General features: G+C 36.4%; 1 protein-coding gene across 1 annotated transcript; it reads right to left on the bottom strand.

Moving 5' to 3' along the window:
- Positions 1–704: 704 nt before the first annotated feature.
- sfrp1b (secreted frizzled-related protein 1b) lies at positions 705–17660 on the bottom strand. Its single transcript, XM_053241043.1, has 5 exons — positions 17389–17660; positions 16419–16613; positions 13426–13636; positions 12119–12199; positions 705–2269 (listed from the first exon to the last, which is right to left on the bottom strand). The coding sequence occupies exons 1-5, from the start codon at positions 17515–17517 to the stop codon at positions 1944–1946; spliced, it is 942 nt and encodes a 313-aa protein (XP_053097018.1). The 5' UTR covers positions 17518–17660; the 3' UTR covers positions 705–1943.
- Between the last annotated feature and the right edge of the window lie 5500 nt (positions 17661–23160).

Below are 23160 nucleotides of genomic sequence, written 5' to 3'. Positions count from 1 at the left end.
AGAAGGTGTTGATTCCAGCTGCAAGATTTAAGTTAATCTGCTAGTTCTATTACATTATAATAACAGCTTACACATGGACTTGTATTGTGGGCATGCCATAGAACTGGATTACAATAATGTAATTTTTGATATTATGAAAAATAATAATTATGAATTATTATGTTTTTATGGAAGGAGTCTCCAGTTTCGGTGTTTTGGAACTTTAAGTCTTCACATCTTCTTTGCAGTTTTTCAGGTATTATGACAAGCTGCAAGTTTTATTAACTTCAAACCGAGAGAAAAAGAGAGGCTGGTGAGGGAATGACTGTAAGTGATAATGTAAGTGATAACAGGAACTAACTTGTTTTGATGCATTTCACAACACTAAATGTAACAAAAAATGGACAAAAAGTATGTGGCATTTTTTTTAATAAATACAAATTGTTACTGTTGGCAAATTGCTGTGGTATAACAGGAATAAAACAATTGACAGGGCATGCTGTTAGCAGAAAATAATCAATTTTGGGGAGGAAACATTAACTGTAGTCACATCACGCCATCACTGATTATTTTCCTATAGCAGCATGCCCACAAGTGTTTAAATAAATCCATTCAGATTGAGCTTCCTTTGAGATGCTCCATCGCTGTCAAGCAAAGTGCATTGCTCTTTATTAGAGCAGAACATTTAAATCCGTTAAAAAAATAATATATTACAAAAGACTTCATGAAAGTAAAAAGTTTAATTAAAATTTAATTAAAACCATGTTTACAAATCAGAGTTTTCATGAAAAATGCAGTTCTCTGAGGTGTAATTCAAGCAGATAGCAATAACTTGAGCACATCTACAACGAGACATCAGTATAAAAGTTTCAGCTTACAATAACTGCCTAACATTTGATAAGTTTAATTTTGCACATATACTGAATTTAAAAGTCACGGAACGCAGAATTGGTGAACAGAATTACCGCCATTACCAAATGTGTTCAAAATAATAACCCTTAGAAAACACCTTCCACAGGTTTTCTCTCTGAAACACAAACACTGGTCCAAAATGCTGCCTTTGCAGGGAGTCTCCTCCCAGGTAGATCACTATGGAAGGTTATGATAGAGGACTGTATCTGATTTTCAGCACATGACTAGTTACGAGTGAATATTTCGATAAAATGAAGAAGCAGAGTAATATGTGTGAGTACACGGAAACTGAAGTCCTACCTGTAATGCAACTATGTTCTTAGTAAGAACAACTTGATTAAAATACAACACAGAACTGAATGAAAGAAAGAACGCTTATATCGTGATGAAAAAGAAAAATGCAAACCCAGCAAAGATGGTGCTAAAAAAAAATATTTTGGTCTTGTCTCATTTCTGAAAGAACAAACAAAAGCAAATAAAAGCGTTAATATTGTATATACAAATATAATATATAAGATAAGATAAGATAAACAGTCATTACTGAGATGAAAGGATGGATTATGGATTAGGGCTGGGTGACATGATAGATATGATATAATATGGATATTGTTACTCTTTTCTGAGATATCACAGGTATCGTAGTAACATTTAACTGTTTCTAAACTAATTACAAATTCTGGTTGCAGCTGGTTTTCTGTTTTTTTTGGGACTGAATCTAAAAAATTGTAAAATGTTAAACTTTAATTACAACTTTTTTTTCCTCCTTTTAATTTATTTTTGCAGATATTAAATAAAAAGATCATGAAAATTCAGTTTTTCACACTTGTGGGCAGTTTGTTTACCGAACCTACTGAATATATTGTGATCCTTATTGTGATGTCATCTTTAAATATCATAATATGATCATTTTGTCATATCACCCACCCCTGTTGGGGATTTATGATACTGTTATCAATTTCTTTAAAAAATGGCCTGGGTGAGTGAGACACAAAATTACTAAGGAGTGAACACTACAGGAGTGTTATAGTGTGTGTCACTTTTTTGTGGGTGAATTATTTAAAAAGAGAATCGAGAGCAGAACATCTGTAGGTTTTGATTTCGTTCAGAACTTTCCTGAACTCTGCGTTCTCTTCGTCCCACTGGTGGATGCCAGTCAGTATGTAGCGTTTTTTCACTTCGCGTCCCATGATTAGATAATGATTCCTCGTGTTGTCCAGTTGTTGACAGGGACAGTGAGCTCCGGTTTTTAGATACAACACCAGCTTCTTCAGTTCCTGATTGTTCAGAGCTGTATTCCGCACTGCTTTCTTCTTCTTCTGTAGCATCACCTTCTTATCCGCGTTCTCTATTTTTGTTTTCTTTATTTTTGCTTTGATAGCTAAGATGGGAGGAAGGGGGAAAATGTTTACTGTTGTTAATTGTCAGTTATACAAATTATAACAACATTATTTCTGTAACACAAGGAAATATACAATAACTAAACCGTAATACAGTAATTAGGCTATTAAACATAACAGTATGTTTAAATTGTAAAATTAAAAAAAGCATTCACATTAAAGTTTAACTCCTTGGACATTCACTAAGGAAGCACTTGATGGATAAAAATCGATTTGGAACACATTATACATCTCTAAAGGTCTGATAAAGGTGCTAAAGGTTTTACAACTAATGAAAGTTTTTGTAAAAATCAGTACTAAATGAAACTCATATGGTGGAGTGATGCTTGAACTGATGGAACACTTCCTTATTCTTGTTTAGGTTGTGAATGAGCTGTGGTCTATTTATACAGAATAATTTTTGTGATAAAAAAAAAAAAACACAACCAAGATAAATCATGTCAGAACTTTTTCCACCCTCAATGTGAAATTGCAACGTATAAAAATTAAGTGGAAAAACAACCAGAAACATCTTATGGAAAAATAAAAAGGTTACAGTAACCTTGTTGCATAAGTGTGGACACCCTTTTATAATTGCAGATGTGGCTGTGTTCAGAATGAACCAATCATATTCAATCTCGTGTTCAAAAGTAATTATCATACAGCTGTCATCAATGAAATTATTCTGATTAACCCCAAATAAAGATCAGCTATTTCTGTAGGATTTTCTTGACATCCTTTTGGTTTCATCCAACTCCTGAAGCCATGGACCGCAATAAAAGAATTAAAAGAATTTCCAAAAAAGACATACCATGGAACACCGTGAAGGCCATCATCAACAAGTGGAGAAAATGGAGCACCACACTGACATTACCAAGAACAGGACGTCCCTCCAAAATTTACAAAAGGACCAGTTGATTTTAGTGCAAAACATTCAGGTGTCTTCTAGTAAGCTAAAGATGAAAAGGAATTTCACCTTTCAGCACGACAATGACCCAAAGCATGCATCCAAATCAACAAAGGAATGGCTTAACCAAAAGATGATCAATGTTTCTGAATGTCCTAGCCAGAGCCCAGACCTGAATCCAACTAAAACTCTGTGGTGTGACCTGAAGCCGGCTGTGCACAGGAGATGCCCTTACAATTTGATGGGTCTAGAATGTTTTTGGAAGAAAGAGTAGGAAAATATTGCTAAGTCAAGATGTGACAGGCTGATAGACTCTTAGCCAAAAAGACTGAGTGGTGGAATAAAATCAAAAGATGCTTCAACAAAGTATTAGTTTAGGGGTGTGCATACTTACGCAACTAGGTTACTGAAAGTTTTTTCTTTTTTCTTTTTTTTTCCCTTAAAAATATTTCTAATAGTTTTTCACTTTATTTGTATACTGTGCAATTTCACATTAAAGGTGGGAAAAGTTCTGACATGATTTATGTTACCATCATTCTTTTACTTCACAAAAACCTGCCATTTTAACAGGAGTGTGTAGACTTTTTATATCCACTGTGACTTGGAATGAAGACTCAAAACTGATTGATCTGTGTTAAGTTTGAGGCATTATTTTTCAGAAATGATAGAAGTACTTTGAATGTAGGTCAATGCTGGAGTTGCTGGACAAAAAAAACTAATAATAATAATAATAATAAATCGATATTAATATGATATTATTATTATTATTATTGTTGTTGTTGTTGTTGTTGTTATTGTTGCTGTCAATTTTTCACCTCCAAAGACACTTAACAAAAGAGAAAATTAAAACCACAGATAATAAAAATTCCTCAGATGATAATTTTTGGTCATTAAACTCAACAACATTAAAAGAGCTTGTAAATAAAATTGAATTTTTTAAATGAGATTCAATTTTTGGTTTTAACTTTACTTCTAATCATATCAACATGTTCTCACAGTGGCAAGATTACACAAATTTCATATGAAAGTTCAGCTTAGACGCTATATCAGGTCTGTTCAGGTACATTCTTCTGAAGGCCCAATGGGTCAAAAGTACATTTTTCTGAGGGATAAAAGATTCACTATATGGGGGCCAAACATGTGCTAATATTCTTCGTTTGTTACACAGCAAACCCACTGGCTTCCCCCCTGCAGTTTCAGTGGACAGATACTGTCCAGTCCATTCACTGTTGAATTGATGGTGTTCATTATCAAGTTTTCTTTTAAGTGTTGAGAGTGACATTTTGCTATCTAGGTAGACTGGATTCACAGTTTTAATAAAACATATGTGGTACTATACATGGTGTCGGCTACGATCACTAGTTATCTGGCTGGCTCGCTAGCTATAGCAGCAAAAACTAACATGTGTTTTCATCATCAATCTTGTATCTCTGTAATCTCGGCTCTCTTATTGGAAGTGAAGAGGATTTGAGATTATTGCTCCAAAAAGTTCAGGTATTTACGTGGATTTTTTTTTTCTTTCAAATTTTAATGAATTTATTAGTAATCAGAACTGATAAGAGGGCCAGTCTGAATTGATAAATGGGCCATATTTGGTCACACTCTATATGGCCAAAAGTTTGTGGACACCTGACCATCACACTCATATGTGGTTCTTCCCCAAATTGTTGCCACAAAGTTGGAAGCACACAATTGTATAGGATGTCTCTGTATGCTGGAGCTTTACAATTTCCCTTCACTGGAACTAACAAACCTGTTCCAGCATGACAATGCCCCTGTACACAAAGCGAGCTCCGTGAAGACATGGCTTGCCAAGTTTGGAGTGGATGAACTCGAGTGTCCTGCACAGAGCCCTGACCTCAACCTCACTGAACACCTTTGGGATGAACTGGAACACTGACTGCACTCCAGGCCTCCTCGCCCAACATCAGCGCCTGACCTCACTAATGCTCTTGTGGCTGAATGAACACAAATCCCCACAGCCACGCTCCAAAATCTAGTGGAAAGCCTTCCCAGAAGAGTGGAGCTTATTATAACTGCAAAGGGGGAATAACTCTGGAACGGGATGTTCAAGAAGCAAATATGAATAATATTAATTATGAATAATATTCATTCAATATTTGCTAATATTTGCCTGCTTCTTGTCATGCCTAAGAACACCCTAACGCACTGTAACACACACACACACACACACACACACACACACTCATGCTTTATTGCTTTGTTTCACTTCTTACTAAAAGTGGAACAATAGTAGAATTTATTTTTTTTTAACATGAACCTTTATGTACTCAGTTTCCTTAATAAACATGAAAAATCATTTTTCATCAAAACACACTTCTGTTACAGAGGTGACATTTAGGTCATTTGAAGCTGAGGGGAAGAAGGTAAACAGTTTTTAAAAATGCCTGCGGGTTTGTTTGTTTTCATGTCTTATTTCTGTCAGGATTATTTGTATTTCTCAGAAACTAATTGATTGGCTTTTTTTTTTTTAAATAAATATTAGAGTGCTATAAAAGACACACTGGGCTGTGGGATAAAGCGCTGCTGAGTAGTGACAGAGTCATACATAACCAAACACACAGAAATAAACACTGTGCCAGATTTGATTGGTTCTGCCTGAATAGCATGACTCACAGCTGTAAAAAAAAAAAAAAAAAAAAAAAAAGACAATATTTTTTATTAAAAACATAATGAAATAAGCTAAAGTCCTGAAGCTAATAAATGGATATGTGTACTCTGGGGAAACTTTTACTTTAAAATACAGGCCATCGTTTTCCTGAATTCTTTATCTCAAGTTGCATTTAAGCATTAATGACTATTCTGTCCACACTGGGTTAGGCTTATGATGGAAAAACAGTATATATCATTATCAAGAATTTCCCTCATGGGATCAATAAAGTATATCTGTCTATCTATCTATCTGTCTATCTATCTATGATGGTAGATAGATAGATGTTAGGGTTTGTGCAACACATCAACACTGCACATAATCTAAAGCTTTTAATAAACAGACTAAAATATGTCTTTTTATTCAAGAAGGAGAAATGTAAGTTGTTGATATGTTTATTTTACAGTTATGGAAGGAGTCTCCAGTGTCAGGGCATTTTAACATACATTTCAGGACCGAGGGCTTTGCAGTTTCTCAGTAACACAACAAAATGCTTTTTTTTACTTATTAACTTGAGAGGGGAGAGAAAGAAGCTAGTGAGGGAGCGACTGTTTATAGCCGCTCTAATGTAAGTAATAACAGAAACTAACTTCCACAACTGATCATTTTCCTATATGAATACAACCTGTTCTATTTTGTTTGTTTGTTTGATTTGTTTTGTTTTCAAAACTAGTTTCAAAATTATTGGCACCCATCCTGTAACCTCTACCAAGATTGGTAGAGAATTTTGGTTCACTAATCCATGCAGAATACTTTAAGCTCCTTTATATTCTTTACGTTTGTGCATGTGTAATTCCTTCTTCAATTCAGACCACAGATTTTTGGAACCTCATAACTTTTTTTTGTTGTTCCTAATGCAAGGATCAGCACATCTATAGGTAATCAACACATTCAGCTTTACTTCACTACATAGTCATATAAATGTTATGCTTGTTTAAAAAAAATGACATTGGCTTATTCATGACTCGCTGGTGGTAAAACCATCTGACGTATGCTCGCAGTGAATTATGGATAATACACACGGTCTCACACGACACCACATGGACACTAGACCAATCCGTAACCCTCTATCAAAAATGTTTTGTTAGAACAGATTTTTCACAAAATGTCCAGTAAAAACAAATTTATCCAAAATTCTAGCATTCGAGACAGAGTCTAAACAGAGTGGCACAGAAAACAGTCGACGCAGAGTTATAAACAGTTGTCTTCTAAACATTGTTGCCGTTAGCAACCATACTCGAGCTTCCTGATAGCGATAACATCTCAGTCCGCATTGTTGAAACTGTTCCTTAGTTACTGGAAGTGTTCTGTTCTTGGTAAACGAAAATCTTCCATTTCTGGTTTAAATCAGATAATCCGCAGTGCATGTCAGCGTGACCGTGTTGTTTTGCAAGAACTCTTAATCAATTCAAGAAATAAAGGAGGGAACCTTGGCCGCTCGGGTTGCGTTTACAAAATCCGACAAAATAATTGCAGATCCAAAAGCAAACATCACTGCCACACAGTCTCGTGTGTTTATTCTTCGTGTACACACACACAAGCCATTATACCAGTGGACCACATTTCTAAATGTCTTTTAAAATAGTTCTAGATGAAGTTGCAAAATTATTACTGTGAACAAAATTTGAAGGCAAGTTAAAGAAGCAGAGGAATTAAAATAATTAAAATGAGGCTATTTTGGCGATATCCGAGACATTATCTGCTCTGAAGATGATTATTTTACAAAAACAGCACATCCTGAAGTGATTGATTCCTCTTATACCACAGCAATTTTTTTAACAATTACAATTTTGTATTTATTAAAGAACAAAAAAGCAGCTATTAGTTAATATTAGAGCAGCTATTTGGGGGAAAAAAAGTCATTCCCTCGCCAGTATCTATTTTTTTCTCTATTTTTGTCTCTCTGTTGAAATTAATAAGACATAAACACTAATAACGCATTTAGGAAATAGGGCGCCACAGACACAGAGTTAGTTAGAGATTGAGGGCAATTCCATGCAATCTTACCAAGAAAATAAATCCATGTCGTAAGCCCCAAAAAATTGTTGTTGAGCCGCATTTGTTTTTCGTGACGATCCTTTATAAGGTTCAATGAGACTGGAGTCGGGCTGGAGGGGATTTTTTTAAATTCTTTATTTCTGCTTCAATTGTTTCCTACAACCATGCAGCCGTGTCATTACTACAGTATGTGATGGACTGTTTCACAAACATTACATCAGGAACACAAAAATGTCCTATCCATAACGCTGAGGTTTAATCTATAAATCAAAACACGTTTTTTAGTCTATTTTATTGTTTTAAATAAGCACTGTCAAGTCTCTGTTGAGTCCATAATTCTTACAAAGTGCTATATATCTATAATGTCTAAGAAATAAAACACAACATGTTTTATATCATTACAAATATATAGATATAAACACAATGTGGAATCTGACATAAGAAAATAATCAATGACATGGTGGTGTGATGTAGTCTGGCACTGGGGAGAACTGTGACCAGCCCAAAGTTGATTATTTTCTTATAACAGCATGTTTTGAAGTGTTTTATAGCACAGCAGTTTGCCTAAACTAACAGTTAATGTTGTAGGACATCCACGAAACAAGTTATATCCTGTTATCAAATGCATTATAGCAGGTGTAAACAGTCATTCCCTCACCAGACTCTCTTTTCTCTCTCTCTCTCTCTCTCTTGACGTTATTAAGACCAAAAATGCAGCTTGTCATGTTACTGTGAAACCGCAACATTCCCTGCCCTGACGACTTTCCCGTGAAAAAGGTACAGCTTTACTCTGACTGTTCCAAAGTTCTGACACTGGAGACTCCTTCCAAAAATGATACATTACACATTTTTTTAAAATCTGTATAATTTGAATCTGTATAATGTGAATTAGCCATTACTATAGAAACAATAATGCATTAGAGCATGCAGATTAATATAATCCTCACAGCCAGGACTACTGTCAGAGCTGCTGTTATAGAAAATTAATCAACACCTTCTGGCCAATCAGAATCAAGAATTCAACAGCGGTGTGGTATAAACCTGAATATGTAACTGTCCCTTTTCCAAAAGGTCACACGATATGCAGATACACACAATGTCTTGCTGATGCAGAGGTTGTGCATCCCATGAGACACATTATAAGTTTGAATGTTTGTCAGAAATAGTCAGAAAGAACCTAGAACTGTTTTACTTTATTTAACTGAGACAGATTCAGTCTTTAATTATGTTAGAAGTCCTAATATGAAACGGAATTCTATCTGAATTTCCTGTTCACACAAGGTTCACTTCAATTTCCAAATTACGACGCGATACACTAAAGTGTTTCGCACCTATATTAGTCGACAACGATGGGACGTTGTTTTGAGAGATAAAATTAGACCAAAAATGATATTAATGCTTTATAAATGAAGAGGCAGCTCTTGGCAGCAGACTCAGACTTTTTAGCCCTGACTGTAGTTTCTGTATGTTTCTATATTTAATAAATCCACAGAGATTAATAATGTCTCATATCTATTCGTTTCAAAACCTGAACTCATTTAGTGAAATCTGGTTTGAATTTGGATACATGTTGCTAAATGAGTTCAGGTATCCAAATTCAAACCAGATTTCAGCTTTTTTCCTGGCCCTCAAATACCAGTTGTTTTATTTTGCTAGTTTAATTATATATGAGTTTATATTCTTTTTTATAATCTCCTACGAAAAAAGTTCCACATTAAATTATTCATGTTTTTTTTTAGGATTTTAATAGAGATTCTGTAAATAATCAAAAAGGAACAGTGCTGCCTGACAGGACAGTGCTGTCATAATATATAATATAAAAATATGACCTTTTCTGAATGTGAATTGTTCAGTCGAGTCAAAGGCAGTACACTTCCACACTCAGTATTTCCTGTTTAGTGTGAAAAAGTTCACCTTTTTCCAGTACTGTTAAACATCAAGGATCATATTCAGAGTAAGCGACGTAAATTTTAAAGATCAAGATCAACAGACACGTGGGGAACGTTATCCGTATCAGACTTGTGCTATGCAGGTGCATGAGTTTCTGTGCAGCCAGTTCAGATTATTTATGTTCTCTGGGTAAAGTTCATGCTGCTGAGGTTGCCAGTTATTTTTCTTGTGTCGGAGAAGCCGTTTTTTTTTGTTTTTTTTTTAAAGTAGCTTTTAGTAGAGATGGAACGATATCACTTTTCTTTCCTGATACTGATACAGAAAAATTGAGTATCAACTAATATCACTACTCATCCAATATTTTTTCTTTGAAAACTACTAAGCTTTAATTTTTTTTACCTGAAGCACTTTAAAAAAAAATACAGGAAAAATCCATAGCCAGAAACACAACTTAGACAAAACTACAGCTTTCACACACAAATCACTTACAATACAAATATAATAAATATAATAAACAATGAATTTTTAAAAAAAAAATCTATCCTAACAGAAAATATAATCAAGTGTCTTTATACTGTATGTGACCATTTCCAGTTTTTTTTTTAAATAAATCTTTTCCAAGTGCAATTCCACTCTTTTCCATTTGTTGCAGGATAGGATTTTTTTCCCGCCAACATCCGATCCACCATTTTTTTTTTTCCTGGTATCCACTCCATACTGATCCTGGCTATCAGCACCATCTCTAGTGTCTACTCCTTTACAAACAAGCACTAGCTTTTAGGCATGAAAAGTCAGGCTGTCGAACATGCAGACTAATAAAGCTGTTTGGGTATTGCATAAAAGCAAGTGACATTAAAAATAAAGATTAGTTTACTAGAAAAATATGCAAATGAGCAGGCAGCAGATATCCAAATAAACATCTAAAATTAGCCTATGCTATATATTGAGAATAAATCGATACTCATTAATATTCCTAGTAGAACACACTAAATGTAGTTTGTCATTTCTGTCCCAGTTTAGCGAGTTGGAATTTGCTGGCAGTCTATAAAATAGCTCTTTGATATTACTTTAGCATATAGCAGATCTTAATAAATGTTAGAGAAGTGGGTCAAACACAGAAAACCTCAGTTCTCAGAACTGTGTGTAACTGAGACACTTGGTTTTCTGGAAAACTCCACCCATCACACACATCTCCCACACAACTGCCCAAGCAGCACTTAAACCTCTGATCATCTGATGTCAGAATCCTGATACTCAAACATTTAGCCCATAAACTCCTTACTACAATCTTTACTGGAAAATCACATACACTTTACATGCGATCATGTGTTTTTCACACGTGATTAATCTGAGTAGTATGTGATTACGTCTGAAAAATGTGTGAAAGTGCAGTTCATGAACATGATGTGCCTGGAATTCAAGTGATATCATGTGGATAATATGGGATAAAAAAAACACATGTCCTACGTGTGAAAAATTGATATGAAAGTATAAAGAATTAAATTATTATACACCCGGTACAAGTCTACATAAGGCTACGTAACGTATTATACATGCTATACAAGGCTAAGCAAAGTTCTATACACACTGTACAAGGCTACATACAGTATTATGCGCAATATATAAAGCTATATGAAGTATTATGCACACTATATAAGGCTGCATAAATCATAGAATGTATAATTACTGGAAAATCACATACACTTTACATACACGTAAAAAAAAAAAATGTGAAATTAAATGAATCATGTAAAAAGAATCAGGTGTGGAAATAAACAAATAGTTTAGAAAAATAAAACATATGCACCACATGTAAAAAGTCCATATGTGAAATATGTGTGAATGTGAAGTGTCTAAAAACCACATAGAGTTTGTGTTACTTTTCTCTAAGAGACAAGCTTCACTTAATATACAGCCCTATAGTACATTCTATACTTCTACATAATTCTATATAATCATACAGGCCAACATTTGCATAAAGCCTTATAAAGCCTGCATTAAGCTCTATAGCTTTATATAGACTATGTAATATTCTAAGGTTTCATATACGCTCTATAATAATGCATAATACTCTATATTATATTAAGGGTATATAACAGTCTATATACCCTTAAATAGACTATATAACACTCTATAATGTTATATCATACTCTATAGCTGTATATAGTCTAAACATTTGTATTTTCCTTTACATCAAAACAGCTGCGTTTATTATTCACTTATAAATTCGCTTATGAATGCAATAGATTATAATCTATAATTAAAATTAAATTTTTGTAGGAATTGTGTTTATAGAAATAGAAATATGAAATGTCATGTTGAGCCATGTTTGGTGTGAATGACAATATTTATTACAAGTCTAAAAGTGGTATAAAAGTCGCTTACTGAACTCGCTGGCGCACATGTTCTGGAGAATGACATCTGCGTTCATCTCGAAGTCACACTGTGGACATGCAGCCTTGTGTTCTGTACGAGCAGAAAGAGGCACAGCTGAAGAAATAAATTTACACCACAGGGCTGCCGTCATGTTTTCACAGCTGATCTCAAAGCATTATTTAGCAGCAAAGAAATTCATTCAATATTCATTATTTTATAGTGCAACCACTTTTTTATTAAATAATCTTTTTTAAAAATCACTCCAGAGGTACAGACTGCAGTGCTGCTGCAAATTTGGCCAAAATAAGGATCCTTAAAAGAAAGGTGTCCTTTTGCCGACTTGACTATGAGGCTACATTGAATCTACACACTGCATACAGCTATGTTGATTATTATACACACTATGCATGGCTACTCAGAGTATTATACACACTCTGTGAGGCTCCATAAAAGATTATACACACTATAAAAGTTTGTGCAGAATATTATACACACTATAAGGCTACATAGAGTACTATACACACTACCCGGCAGTGTAGAGTACGATACACACTATAAGGCAATGTAGAGTATTATATACCCTCTGTAAAGCTACATCAAATATTATAAACACAACGTAAGTTTATGCAGAATATTATACACACTACAAGGGTACATGGAGAATTGTACACGCTCTCCATGTCTATGTAGAGTATTATAGACACAACATGAGGCTACATAGGCTATTATACATGTTATAGACATGTTATAAGACTACATAGCGTGTTATACTCACTATAAGGCTATGAATTGTATTATACACATTCTGCAAGGCTACAAGAAAATTATTCACACTGTATAATGCTATGCTGATTATTATATACACTCTGCATGGCTATGTAGACTATTATACACACTATACACACAATACATAAGGCTACATAGATTATTATATAGTACATGCTATATAGGGCTACAGAGAGAATTATACACAATGTAAGGCTACATAGAATATTATATACACTATTCAAGGCTAAGTAAAGTATTATACACACTGTATAAGGCTATGTAGAAGATAATACATACTATACAAGGCTATCTGAAGTATTATACGCACTATATAAGGCTACATAAAATATTATACATACTATATACGAGGAATAAAACACTTCAGGATGTGTTGTTATTGGAAAATAATCACTTTTGGGGGTTGGGCCACATCACACCACCCGGTTGTTGAATATTTCCTAAAACAGCATGCCCTGTCTATGTTCTATTCCTTGCACATAAGACTATGTAGAATGTTATATACAATATTATACATATTATATACACACCAGACTCTTTAGACTTTTCCGTGTGGTTTTTAGTGATACACAAATCCTTTTCCTCGAGTGGAAACCTGCTGCAGTTGAGCATTTCTGGCCAGCCGAAGCCGAACGCCTCCATGATGGGGCTGCAGGCATCACGCACAGACTCACAGAGCAGCCTGCAAGGACCAACTTTTTTCTCCAAACACACCGGTGCAAAGAGCGAGCACAGGAAAACCTGCGTACAGTTGACATATTGTATGAGATACACTGGTCTACAATGGCTTGCAGAAGTATTCACACCTCCCTTCCTCCTTGAACTTTTAGTGCTAAAACGTGGACTGAATTGAGATTTTATATCTTGAATCCACACAAAATAGCCCATAATGTAAAAGTTGTGATTGCATAAGTTTTCACCCCCATTGCTGTGAAACCCCTAAATTAGTTCTAGTGGAACCAGTTGCCACCAGAAGGCACATCATTAGATGGATGGATTCAACTTGTGTATGTCACGTGATCTCAATACAAATACACCTATTCCTGGAAAACCCCAGTTTGTTGGAGAACATACCTAAAGAAACACAATCATGAAGACCAGGGATCTATCAAAACAAGGCAGGGACAAAGTTCTGGAAAAGTATCAATCAGGGTTTGATTTAATCAGAGCAGGAAAAATTGTAACATGTTTGTTTTCCTTAAATGCACACATGCAACTGTGACTTCTTTTTCCATAAAACTAATGATGTGCCGTCTGGTGGCAGCTGGTTGCACTAGAACTAATTTAGGGGTTTCACAGCAATGGGGGATTTACAGCAATTTAAAAGCATATCACTTCTTCATGTACATTTGTAAAAGCAGTGAGATTTGTCCACTATTGCTGGAGATATTTTTCAAAAACCCATGCTGTTCCAGGTGAGTAAAAAAAATGAAACCAGAACGTATTTTCCTTATACGTTCAAAAAACTGAAATCTGTGCAGTTGTGTAGCTCTACACTAACTGTTTGTAGAGTTTGTACACGCTACTTCTGTTCGCACAATACAGTGAGATGAAGATGTGATTAAAATAAACAGAGACCATTTTGCCAAAGTGTTCGATGCATTACATTTGATGTCAATTGACATAAATCTCAATTCACAATCATTAAACAGGCGTTCCATGTACCACTAGATACAGAATAAGCAAAAGGTTTAAGAAACGATGTCAAGAACTATTACATTTTAGTCTTTTTTAAGCATGTACGTCACATGATTTGACATCAATCATCTGTGATTGAGAAAACATCAAGGCAGAAGATGCAAAGCATGTGTGCTTTTATTAGATTATTTTTCAGTAAAATCCATGTAAAACTCATTTTAGTCTTTACATGCTGATGGAAATACATATTTTAAATGGTCATGCTGTTTAACTGGGGTAGTTACATCTTTCAGAATAACTATATGATAAACAATATAGCTCACTGACATGCTCTGAGTCAATTTCTTTTGTAAAATTCCTACTAGATGTAGTGTGTTCAATACTTTCCCCTCTTTCCAGTCCTCCATGAGTGCAGTCCTTGAAACTTTCATTTTTGAATGAGAATTCCTCCTCTTTAGTTTGATGGGTTAGTGTTATATATATTTTTATAAACTGTACCTTAAGAAAATATCACGCATCGTACAATCTCAAAATAATTAGACTGTATGGCATGTACTTAGACATGCTGGCAATGATTGTGTTGTTCTGAGTGTGAAAATAATTCTTTTTATAAACAGAAAAATACAACACAGCAGTGATGATTTGCTGAACTGAACGAATCAGGGGTTGTTAAAAGAGTCTGCACATTATTTTGAGCAACGCGGCAGTGCAGCTGAATGAGTCAGTGAACGATTCAGAGCTTCTTTTTTTTTCTTGAACGGAAACAGATTACTTGAATCACTCAAGAGATTTAAGGTTTAAACTCCAAAGTGGTTAATTGTACAACATGGATAACATCCAGGCCTAGTTATTTAGTTTCAAAACACAGCAGGATTTTATATGCACTGATGAAATACATTAGTCTGTTATGAAAAAAACATTGCCCAGGGGCTTCACCCTAACATTTTGTAGAAGAACGCAACTGCTTCTACAGGCACTACTGTCTACTGTCTATTGTTCCAAGTTTTTTTTACAGTAACAGTAGGATTAGCATATTGTATATTATATTGTGTATTTAAAAAAAATCAGGTGACTTCAGGTATATTAAGACAGTTAAACATAGCATTTGTTCTATGTTACTTATTGTGTAGCTGTGTTTTTCTATTGTGATCATTACTTACTATGTTCATAATGAATTTTAGAAAAGATTGGTTATGAATTTGGAAAATATTGAAGATTTTCTAAACCTTGTTATTGTTATTGTTGTTATTGCTGTAAGAAATGAATGATAGCCTGTTAGTTAGACCAACATCTTAATATATAGCAACTTAGTCTAATGTTTTTGTACAATGTTAGAATACAGTGATGATGAATCTGGAGACGATTTTAAAAACCCTGTTACTTAAATATGCTTTGTTGATGCCATTAATAAGTATGCTGCAGTTTTAATCTGTAAAAAAAAAAAAACAATTAAATGTGTCCCAGATTCCCAGACATATCATTCAGAATGTCTTGTAGTCAATTTTGATCAAAACATTAAGGGTAAGCCATGCTTCTATAGAATATGATAGAAACATTTTTCCTTCCTTGTACATATACATCTTGAGGATTTCAGAAATGCATCATGTGTTGGAGTATATGTTTTATAAATGGCAAGAAAGCTTAGACAAATTTGGAAATTCCTAATTACAAGTGGTCCAGTATACCTGAATTCACCCTGTAATCTTTTAAACTATCATTTTACTTATAGCTTTCTTAAGAAAAAAAAGTGTAAATATTCTTTTTATAACAGATTAACTGTTGGCTTCATGCGAAATTCCTGCTATAATGACTCTAATAATGAAGATAAATAAGTCATACATTAACACATTATAGCAGTGACCGGAAACGAGCCGCGCGTGCTTACCTGCGTGTCCGCGTGACACCTCCTGTGCACGAGCGGCACCCAGCTGCTCGCCTGCTGCTTCACCTCCGCCATGCTCTCGTGCTCCAGCAGGTTGGGCAGCAGCATCCGCGTGTAGCCGATGCCGTGGCACAGCCGCAGGTCCTCGGGGATTTCCGTGCAGCGGCTCTCTCTGTGGCTGCTCGCGCTCCAGACGTACTCATAGGACAAAAGCTCACCTAACAATCTCTTCCTTTCTCTCCATCTCTCTCTCTCCCTCACTCTCTGTCGAGCTACACATGCTACTTCTGAGATGCCAATGATGCCAGTGATCCTGACCCCTTCTGCTCCTCCTCGCTGCCTGACCCATCCTGATGCCCTACTTCTGGTTGGAGTTCTCATCGGTTGAGTTCGCTCGCTGCTGCTGGGGGTGGCCCCATATGGACTGCCTGAAGAACTGTTTGGATTGCTGGGGATGGTGCCACCTGGGGGCTGTGGAGATGGCTTGGGGATCACATATGGGGAGCTGTACTGTAATGGCTTGGGACTGCGATTGCTGTAGTGGCTTTGGGGCTGCAGTTGCCACGAGCAGCTTCGTACTCAGGACTCCATCAGTGGACAGTGGATAGATTTTAACCAGCCGGACCTCTTGCAAATACTGCGATGAATTTATTGGTTGCACAATTGCACTATTTGTCCATATAGTACACAATAGAAGGGATTTATTTATAATTGCACTATCCGTTGCACCCAGATGAGGATGGGTTCCCTTTTGAGCCTGGTTCCTCTCAAGGTTTCTTCCTCATATCATCTCGGGGAGTTTTTCCTTGCCACCGTCGCCACTGGCTTGCTCATTAGGGATAAATTCACAGTGATAAATTTAAATATTTACAATATATTTTTGTGAATCCATTTATTTCTGTAAAGCTGCTTTGTGACAATGTCCATTGTTAAAAGCGCTATACAAATAAAATTGAATTGAATTGAATTGAACGTACTCGTAATCGGAAGAAGAGCCGATGGAAGGCACGCGGCTGAGGAGCGCGAGCGAAGCCAGCAAAAACATCTCCCTCATCGTGGCACGAGCGCGAAGAGCCTGCATGCTGTAAAAGATGGAAAGCATCTCTAATTATACCTTACAGTCATGAAGAAGATTCCGCCTTGTCTTCTCCTTCTGTTCTTTTTCTCTCTTGATCTAACCTGCAGCCTCCGGATTGAGCTGCACGAAGGCAAATGCACCAGCAGAGGGAAAAAAAGAAAAAGAAAGAAAGAGAGAAGGCGAGTTTCTCTTCAGTTTGGTAACAGAATTGCTCAATCACTTCGAGAATTTAACCAAACTTTCTCTTTTTTCCCCCTCCTTCTCCCCCGCTCTTGGCACCCAGTTATGATTAATGATGCATAAATCAGCCAAAACAAAAACCTCTTGACAAGAAAAATAAATGGCAAACTCTTGCTTATGCTTCCTGGAACCTGGTCTCACCTTGTGCCCTGAGTTCCCTGGGATAGGTTCCAGCCTCCGCCACAAGCCTGTGTAGGATACGGACAATGGATGGATAGATGGATGGAACCTATTCTTTCACCTCGGTGTTCTCTCAGCTCAGTCTTCTCTCATCTCAGTGTTCTCTCATCTCAGTGTTCTTTTATCTCAGTGTTTTCTCAATTCAGTGTTCTCTCATCTCTGTGTTCTCTCAGCTCAGTCTTCTCTCATCTCAGTGTACTCATATCTGCGTTCTCTCATCTCAGTGTTCTCTCATCTCAGTGTTCTCATCTCAGTGTTCTCTCACCTCAGTGTTCTCTCATCCCATTGTTCTCATATCTGTGTTCTCTCAATTCAGTCTTCTCTCATCTCAGTGTTCTTTTACCTCAGTGTTCTCTCAGCTCAATATCTCTCATCTCAGTGTTCTCTCATCTCAGTGTTCTACCATCTCAGTGTTCTCTCATCTCAGTGTTTTCTCATCTCAGTGTTCTCTCATCTCAGTGTTTTCTCAGCTCAGTGTTCTCTCATCTCAGTGTTCTCCCATCTCAGTGTTTTCTCATCTCAGTCTTCTCTCAGCTCAGTGTTTTCTCATCTCAATGTTCTCTCAGCTCAGTGTTCTCTCATCTCAGTGTTCTCCCATCTCAGTGTTCTACCATCTCAGTGTTCTACCATCTCAGTGTTCTACCATCTCAGTGTTTTCTCATCTCAGTGTTCTCTCATCTGTGTTCTCTCATCTGTGTTCTCTCATCTCAGTGTTCTCTCATCTCAGTGTTCTACCATCTCAGTGTTCTACCATCTCAATGTTCTCTCATCTCAGTGTTCTCTCATCTCAGTGTTCTACCATCTCAGTGTTCTACCATCTCAGTGTTCTCTCATCTCAATGTTCTCTCATCTCAGTGTTCTACCATCTCAATGTTCTCTCATCTCAATGTTCTCTCATCTCAGTGTTCTACCATCTCAATGTTCTCTCATCTCAATGTTCTCTCATCTCAGTGTTCTACCATCTCAATGTTCTCTCATCTCAATGTTCTCTCATCTCAATGTTCTCTCATCTCAGTGTTCTCTCATCTCAGTGTTCTCTCATCTCAATGTTCTCTCATCTCAGTGTTCTACCATCTCAGTGTTCTCTCATCTCAATGTTCTCTCATCTCAGTGTTCTACCATCTCAATGTTCTCTCATCTCAATGTTCTCTCATCTCAGTGTTCTACCATCTCAATGTTCTCTCATCTCAATGTTCTCTCATCTCAGTGTTCTTTCATCTCAATGTTCTCTCATCTCAATGTTCTCTCATCTCAGTGTTCTTTCATCTCAGTGTTCTCTCATCTCAGTGTACTCATATCTGCGTTCTCTCATCTCAATGTTCTCTCATCTCAGTGTTCTCTCATCTCAATGTTCTTTTATCTCAGTGTTCTCTCATCTCAGTGTTCTCTCATCTCAGTGTTTTCTCAGCTCACTGTTTTCTCATCTCAGTGTTCTCTCAATTCAGTATTCTCTCATCTCAATGTTTTGTCATCTCAGTGTTCTCTCATCCCATTGTTCTCATCTCTGTGTTCTCTCATCTCAGTGTTCTCTCAATTCAGTATTCTCTCATCTCAGTGTTCTCTCAATTCAGTATTCTCTCATCTCAGTGTTTTCTCAATTCAGTGTTCTCTCATCTCAATGTTTTGTCATCTCAGTGTTCTCTCATCCCATTGTTCTCATATCTGTGTTCTCTCAATTCAGTATTCTCTCATCTGTGTTTTCTCATCTCAGTGTTCTTTTACCTCAGTGTTCTCTCAGTTCAATATCTCTCATCTCAGTGTTCTCTCATCTCAGTGTTCTACCATCTCAGTGTTCTCTCATCTCAGTGTTTTCTCAGCTCAGTGTTCTCTCATCTCAGTGTTCTCCCATCTCACTGTTTTCTCATCTCAGTCTTCTCTCATCCCATTGTTCTTCCATCTCAGTATTCTCTCATCTCAGTGTTCTCTCATCTCAGTGTTCTCTCATCCCATTGTTCTCATCTCAGTGTTCTCTCATCTCAGTGTTCTCTCATCCCATTGTTCTCATATCTGTGGTCTCTCATCTCAGTGTTCTCTCATCTCAGCGTTCTCTCATCCCATTGTTCTCATATCAGTGTTCTCTCAGCTCAGTGTTCTCTCATCTGTATTTGGAAATATGTCCACAGCACAATTATAGATATTAATTAATGAATGTATAATTTCAGAATGTTCTTCTAAAAATAAGGTACGGATGTCAGACTTTTTTACGGGATTAAGGGAACATGGAAATGAAATGTACAAACCTGGGAAAATATGGTTGTTTCCAAAAGTACAAAAAGCGAACATAGGGCAATGTGAACAAAGAACTCTCTAAACATAGGGGACATAATGACTGCCAATAACCAAATATTTATCAACACAGAACCCTACAACACGGAACCCTTACTGTTATGTCAGTAAGACATCATATAACCCTCAGAACACAGGGCCATGGGTCTGACCCCACAAACAGCCATGACAGTGTTGAATGAACTCTTACTGTGACTACGTTTACATGGACATCAATATTACAGTATTAATCGGAATTCGGCAATATTCTAATTAGTATTGAGTCTTGCACGTAAACGCCACAAACCGAGTGTCTGATTCAGATTAAGACAATATTCTGATTCCCCAAATTCTGATTCCCACCCCTGGAATATGCCTGTTTAAATTGGAAAATTGTTGCATGTAAACACCTTATTCAGAAAATCCACTGAAAGGAGATATATGTGTATGCTCAGTCCGCAAGGAATTGTGGGTGCTAACTGATGCTTAGCTTAACAGATGCTTCCCTGACCCTTTAGAATTTCAAGGTGGTGTTGTCGGGCATTTTTGATGGTGAGAAGTGTTACAGTCCTAGTTAAGTTAGTGTGACAAAGTAGTAATAAAACTACTAACTGAGCATGCTCTATAACCAACGGCCGCATCTTGAATTTTCCGGGAAATAACAGCGGGAAAGGAAAAGGGCATGTGTAGATCAGCATACTTACAACAACCAGGAACATTCCGATGCCTGTACACATATAATCATCCTATTCAGAATATGGCTGCAATGGAATTTGATGTACATAGTCGAAGTCTCTGGTTAATAGCTTTATAGCTGCTATAATGTGAGAAGAGGTGTGAACAGGAACTAACTTGTTTTGCTGACATTCCATAACATTAAATGTAACTCTTTAATTATATTAATGGTACAGATGGAATAAAACACTTAATGGTATGCGGTTATGCCTGTGCTCTTAATTAACTTCAACTTCACATAGGGCCATATCACACCACCCCATCACTGATTATATCCTGAAGGCTTTAGTTTATTTTGCATACCAACACCTAGGGATGGGAGTCGATCCTGGAAAGAATTGATTCCTCAATTCCAGGCATTTGGGAATCGAGAGTCGATTCCACAAAGTGACATTGTACTAACCTGATACAGACCATCTTTTGGTCAGATCTATCTTCTCAAATGTTAATTGACTGATGTCATGTGCTCTAGACAATAGTACCATGGTTCCACTGGCCATTTTCATGAAAGACAGGTTTTGGACACAGGTTAATTATGCTAGACTGGATATGTTTTGTATGCTTATATATAGATATATAGATACATATAGTATATATCATTTTATGATGTATTCATCCTCCTGTTTATTTTTGCTCAATCTCTTTTCCTATGTTTGGTTTTGGGAATTGAGAAAATTATTGTGTAGAATTGACTCTCTCCCATCACTTGGAATCGGATTCGGACTCGACTCCAAAATTTCTGAAATTGAACAGTCCTACCTCTTACTACATTTCATTCTATGTGATTTCTTTTCCAGCCCTTCACTCTACATTATAACCCCCCTCACTAATGTGGCATCTAATAATTAACTAGAGTGGGGAAAAGTGAGTACATGCAAAGTATTTAAAAAGTAAAGATAAATAGGTGGTGGCTAGGATTTTTTTTATAGAGCACGGCATAATTAGTATAGTAGAGTAATAATTCAAGGCTTTTAGAGGTGTAAAATGAGTGATATTCATTTGTTTCAGAATGAATTAATTTTGTTCACACACACACACCACATACACCTTCACATTAAACTCAGGTTACAAAGGCTACAAAGAGGCAGATTTACAGATTATGGGAATAAAATACAAACAAACGAAGTGTAGACAGCTCAACTCAAAAAGCTCAGCTCAAAAAGAGCAACAGCTGGCCAACGTAAACTCTCAGCACACACAAGCAAGGCTTTAATTTCACCTCTGCAGTGGAGTGTGTAACCGCTCACTATGTGCCGATATTCCATTTCATATCGTAATGACTGGTTAAGCTCTTTTTACAATATTATCATGAAATTTGTTTGAAATAAAGGACCTTTCGAAGACAGCTGGATTTATTCTGATCTCTAAATGAGACTTTAGCTCCAGGGCCCAAAACCGCTGCTTACCCAAGCAGCTTCCTTCACAATGTAGTATAGGAATTATAGTCTGATGTGTTCATGATAACAGTATTGTTTGTGTTTAATATTGTAATGCACCGCATAACAAATTATTGGCTTATGCCTGATAATGACATAAAGAGATGCAATCCCACGATAAACACACTGCAAGCCAGAGAAAGCCAAGAACAAATGTTATCTTAGATTTATTCTACAGATTACAGTGTTTCTCAAATAACTAATTAGGTGTGAAATATTTGTTGCCTTCTTTTTTAGTTTTGCACTGGTTGTGGTTGAAGTAAATTGTACACAGTGTTGATTTAGTTGCACTGTGAACATATTGTAAGCAGCCAAATGATTATTTTCCAGAATCTGAGAGCCACTGCAGAGCTCTTGAGCAAGGCCTTTAACCCTCAAGTGCTGAATTTAATGTGTATTCTGGCTTGTAAACCACTTTAGGTAAAGATGTTGGTGAAATAAATGATGAGGCTGCATTAATCAACAGCCTGGTCTAGAAAGAAATCAGCCCCATCCTTGCTTCTTTTGTCCATTGTCCATTTTTCTTAAGATTATTTGCGGTGCTGTTGCACTTGGTTCCACAAAAATCCCAAATCCTCTTTATGACATATGTTGTGTAGCTAACAAGAAAGGGTAAACCATCATACACTCACCTCAGTAGACATTATTTGGCTTAATAACAACATATTCGTAGAATAACAGAGTAAGTCTGCATTAAGCCTAACATACAGAGTAAAAAGTAAAAAAAAAAAAAACAACATAAAGCGGCTTAGTAAGGTTTTGGGCCACCAGAACAGCTTAAGTGCACCTCAGCATTGATTCTACAAGTCTG

This window comes from Pangasianodon hypophthalmus, chromosome 17 (assembly GCF_027358585.1).
Source record: "Pangasianodon hypophthalmus isolate fPanHyp1 chromosome 17, fPanHyp1.pri, whole genome shotgun sequence".
Classification (NCBI taxonomy): domain Eukaryota; kingdom Metazoa; phylum Chordata; class Actinopteri; order Siluriformes; family Pangasiidae; genus Pangasianodon; species Pangasianodon hypophthalmus.
This window is presented reverse-complemented; position numbering and strand designations above follow the sequence as displayed.

What these genes read in the sequence shown, in the direction of transcription:
- sfrp1b (XM_053241043.1), bottom strand. Translation starts at nt 17,517, where the DNA reads ATGCTTTCCATCTTTTACAGCATGCAGGCTCTTCGCGCTCGTGCCACG. An exon ending in GGTGTCACGCGGACACGCAG is followed by an intron (nt 13,637 to 16,418) that starts GTAAGCACGCGC and finishes AACTGTACGCAG; the next exon opens with GTTTTCCTGTGCTCGCTCTT. An exon ending in CATGTGCGCCAGCGAGTTCA is followed by an intron (nt 2,270 to 12,118) that starts GTAAGCGACTTT and finishes CTCCCATCTTAG; the next exon opens with CTATCAAAGCAAAAATAAAG.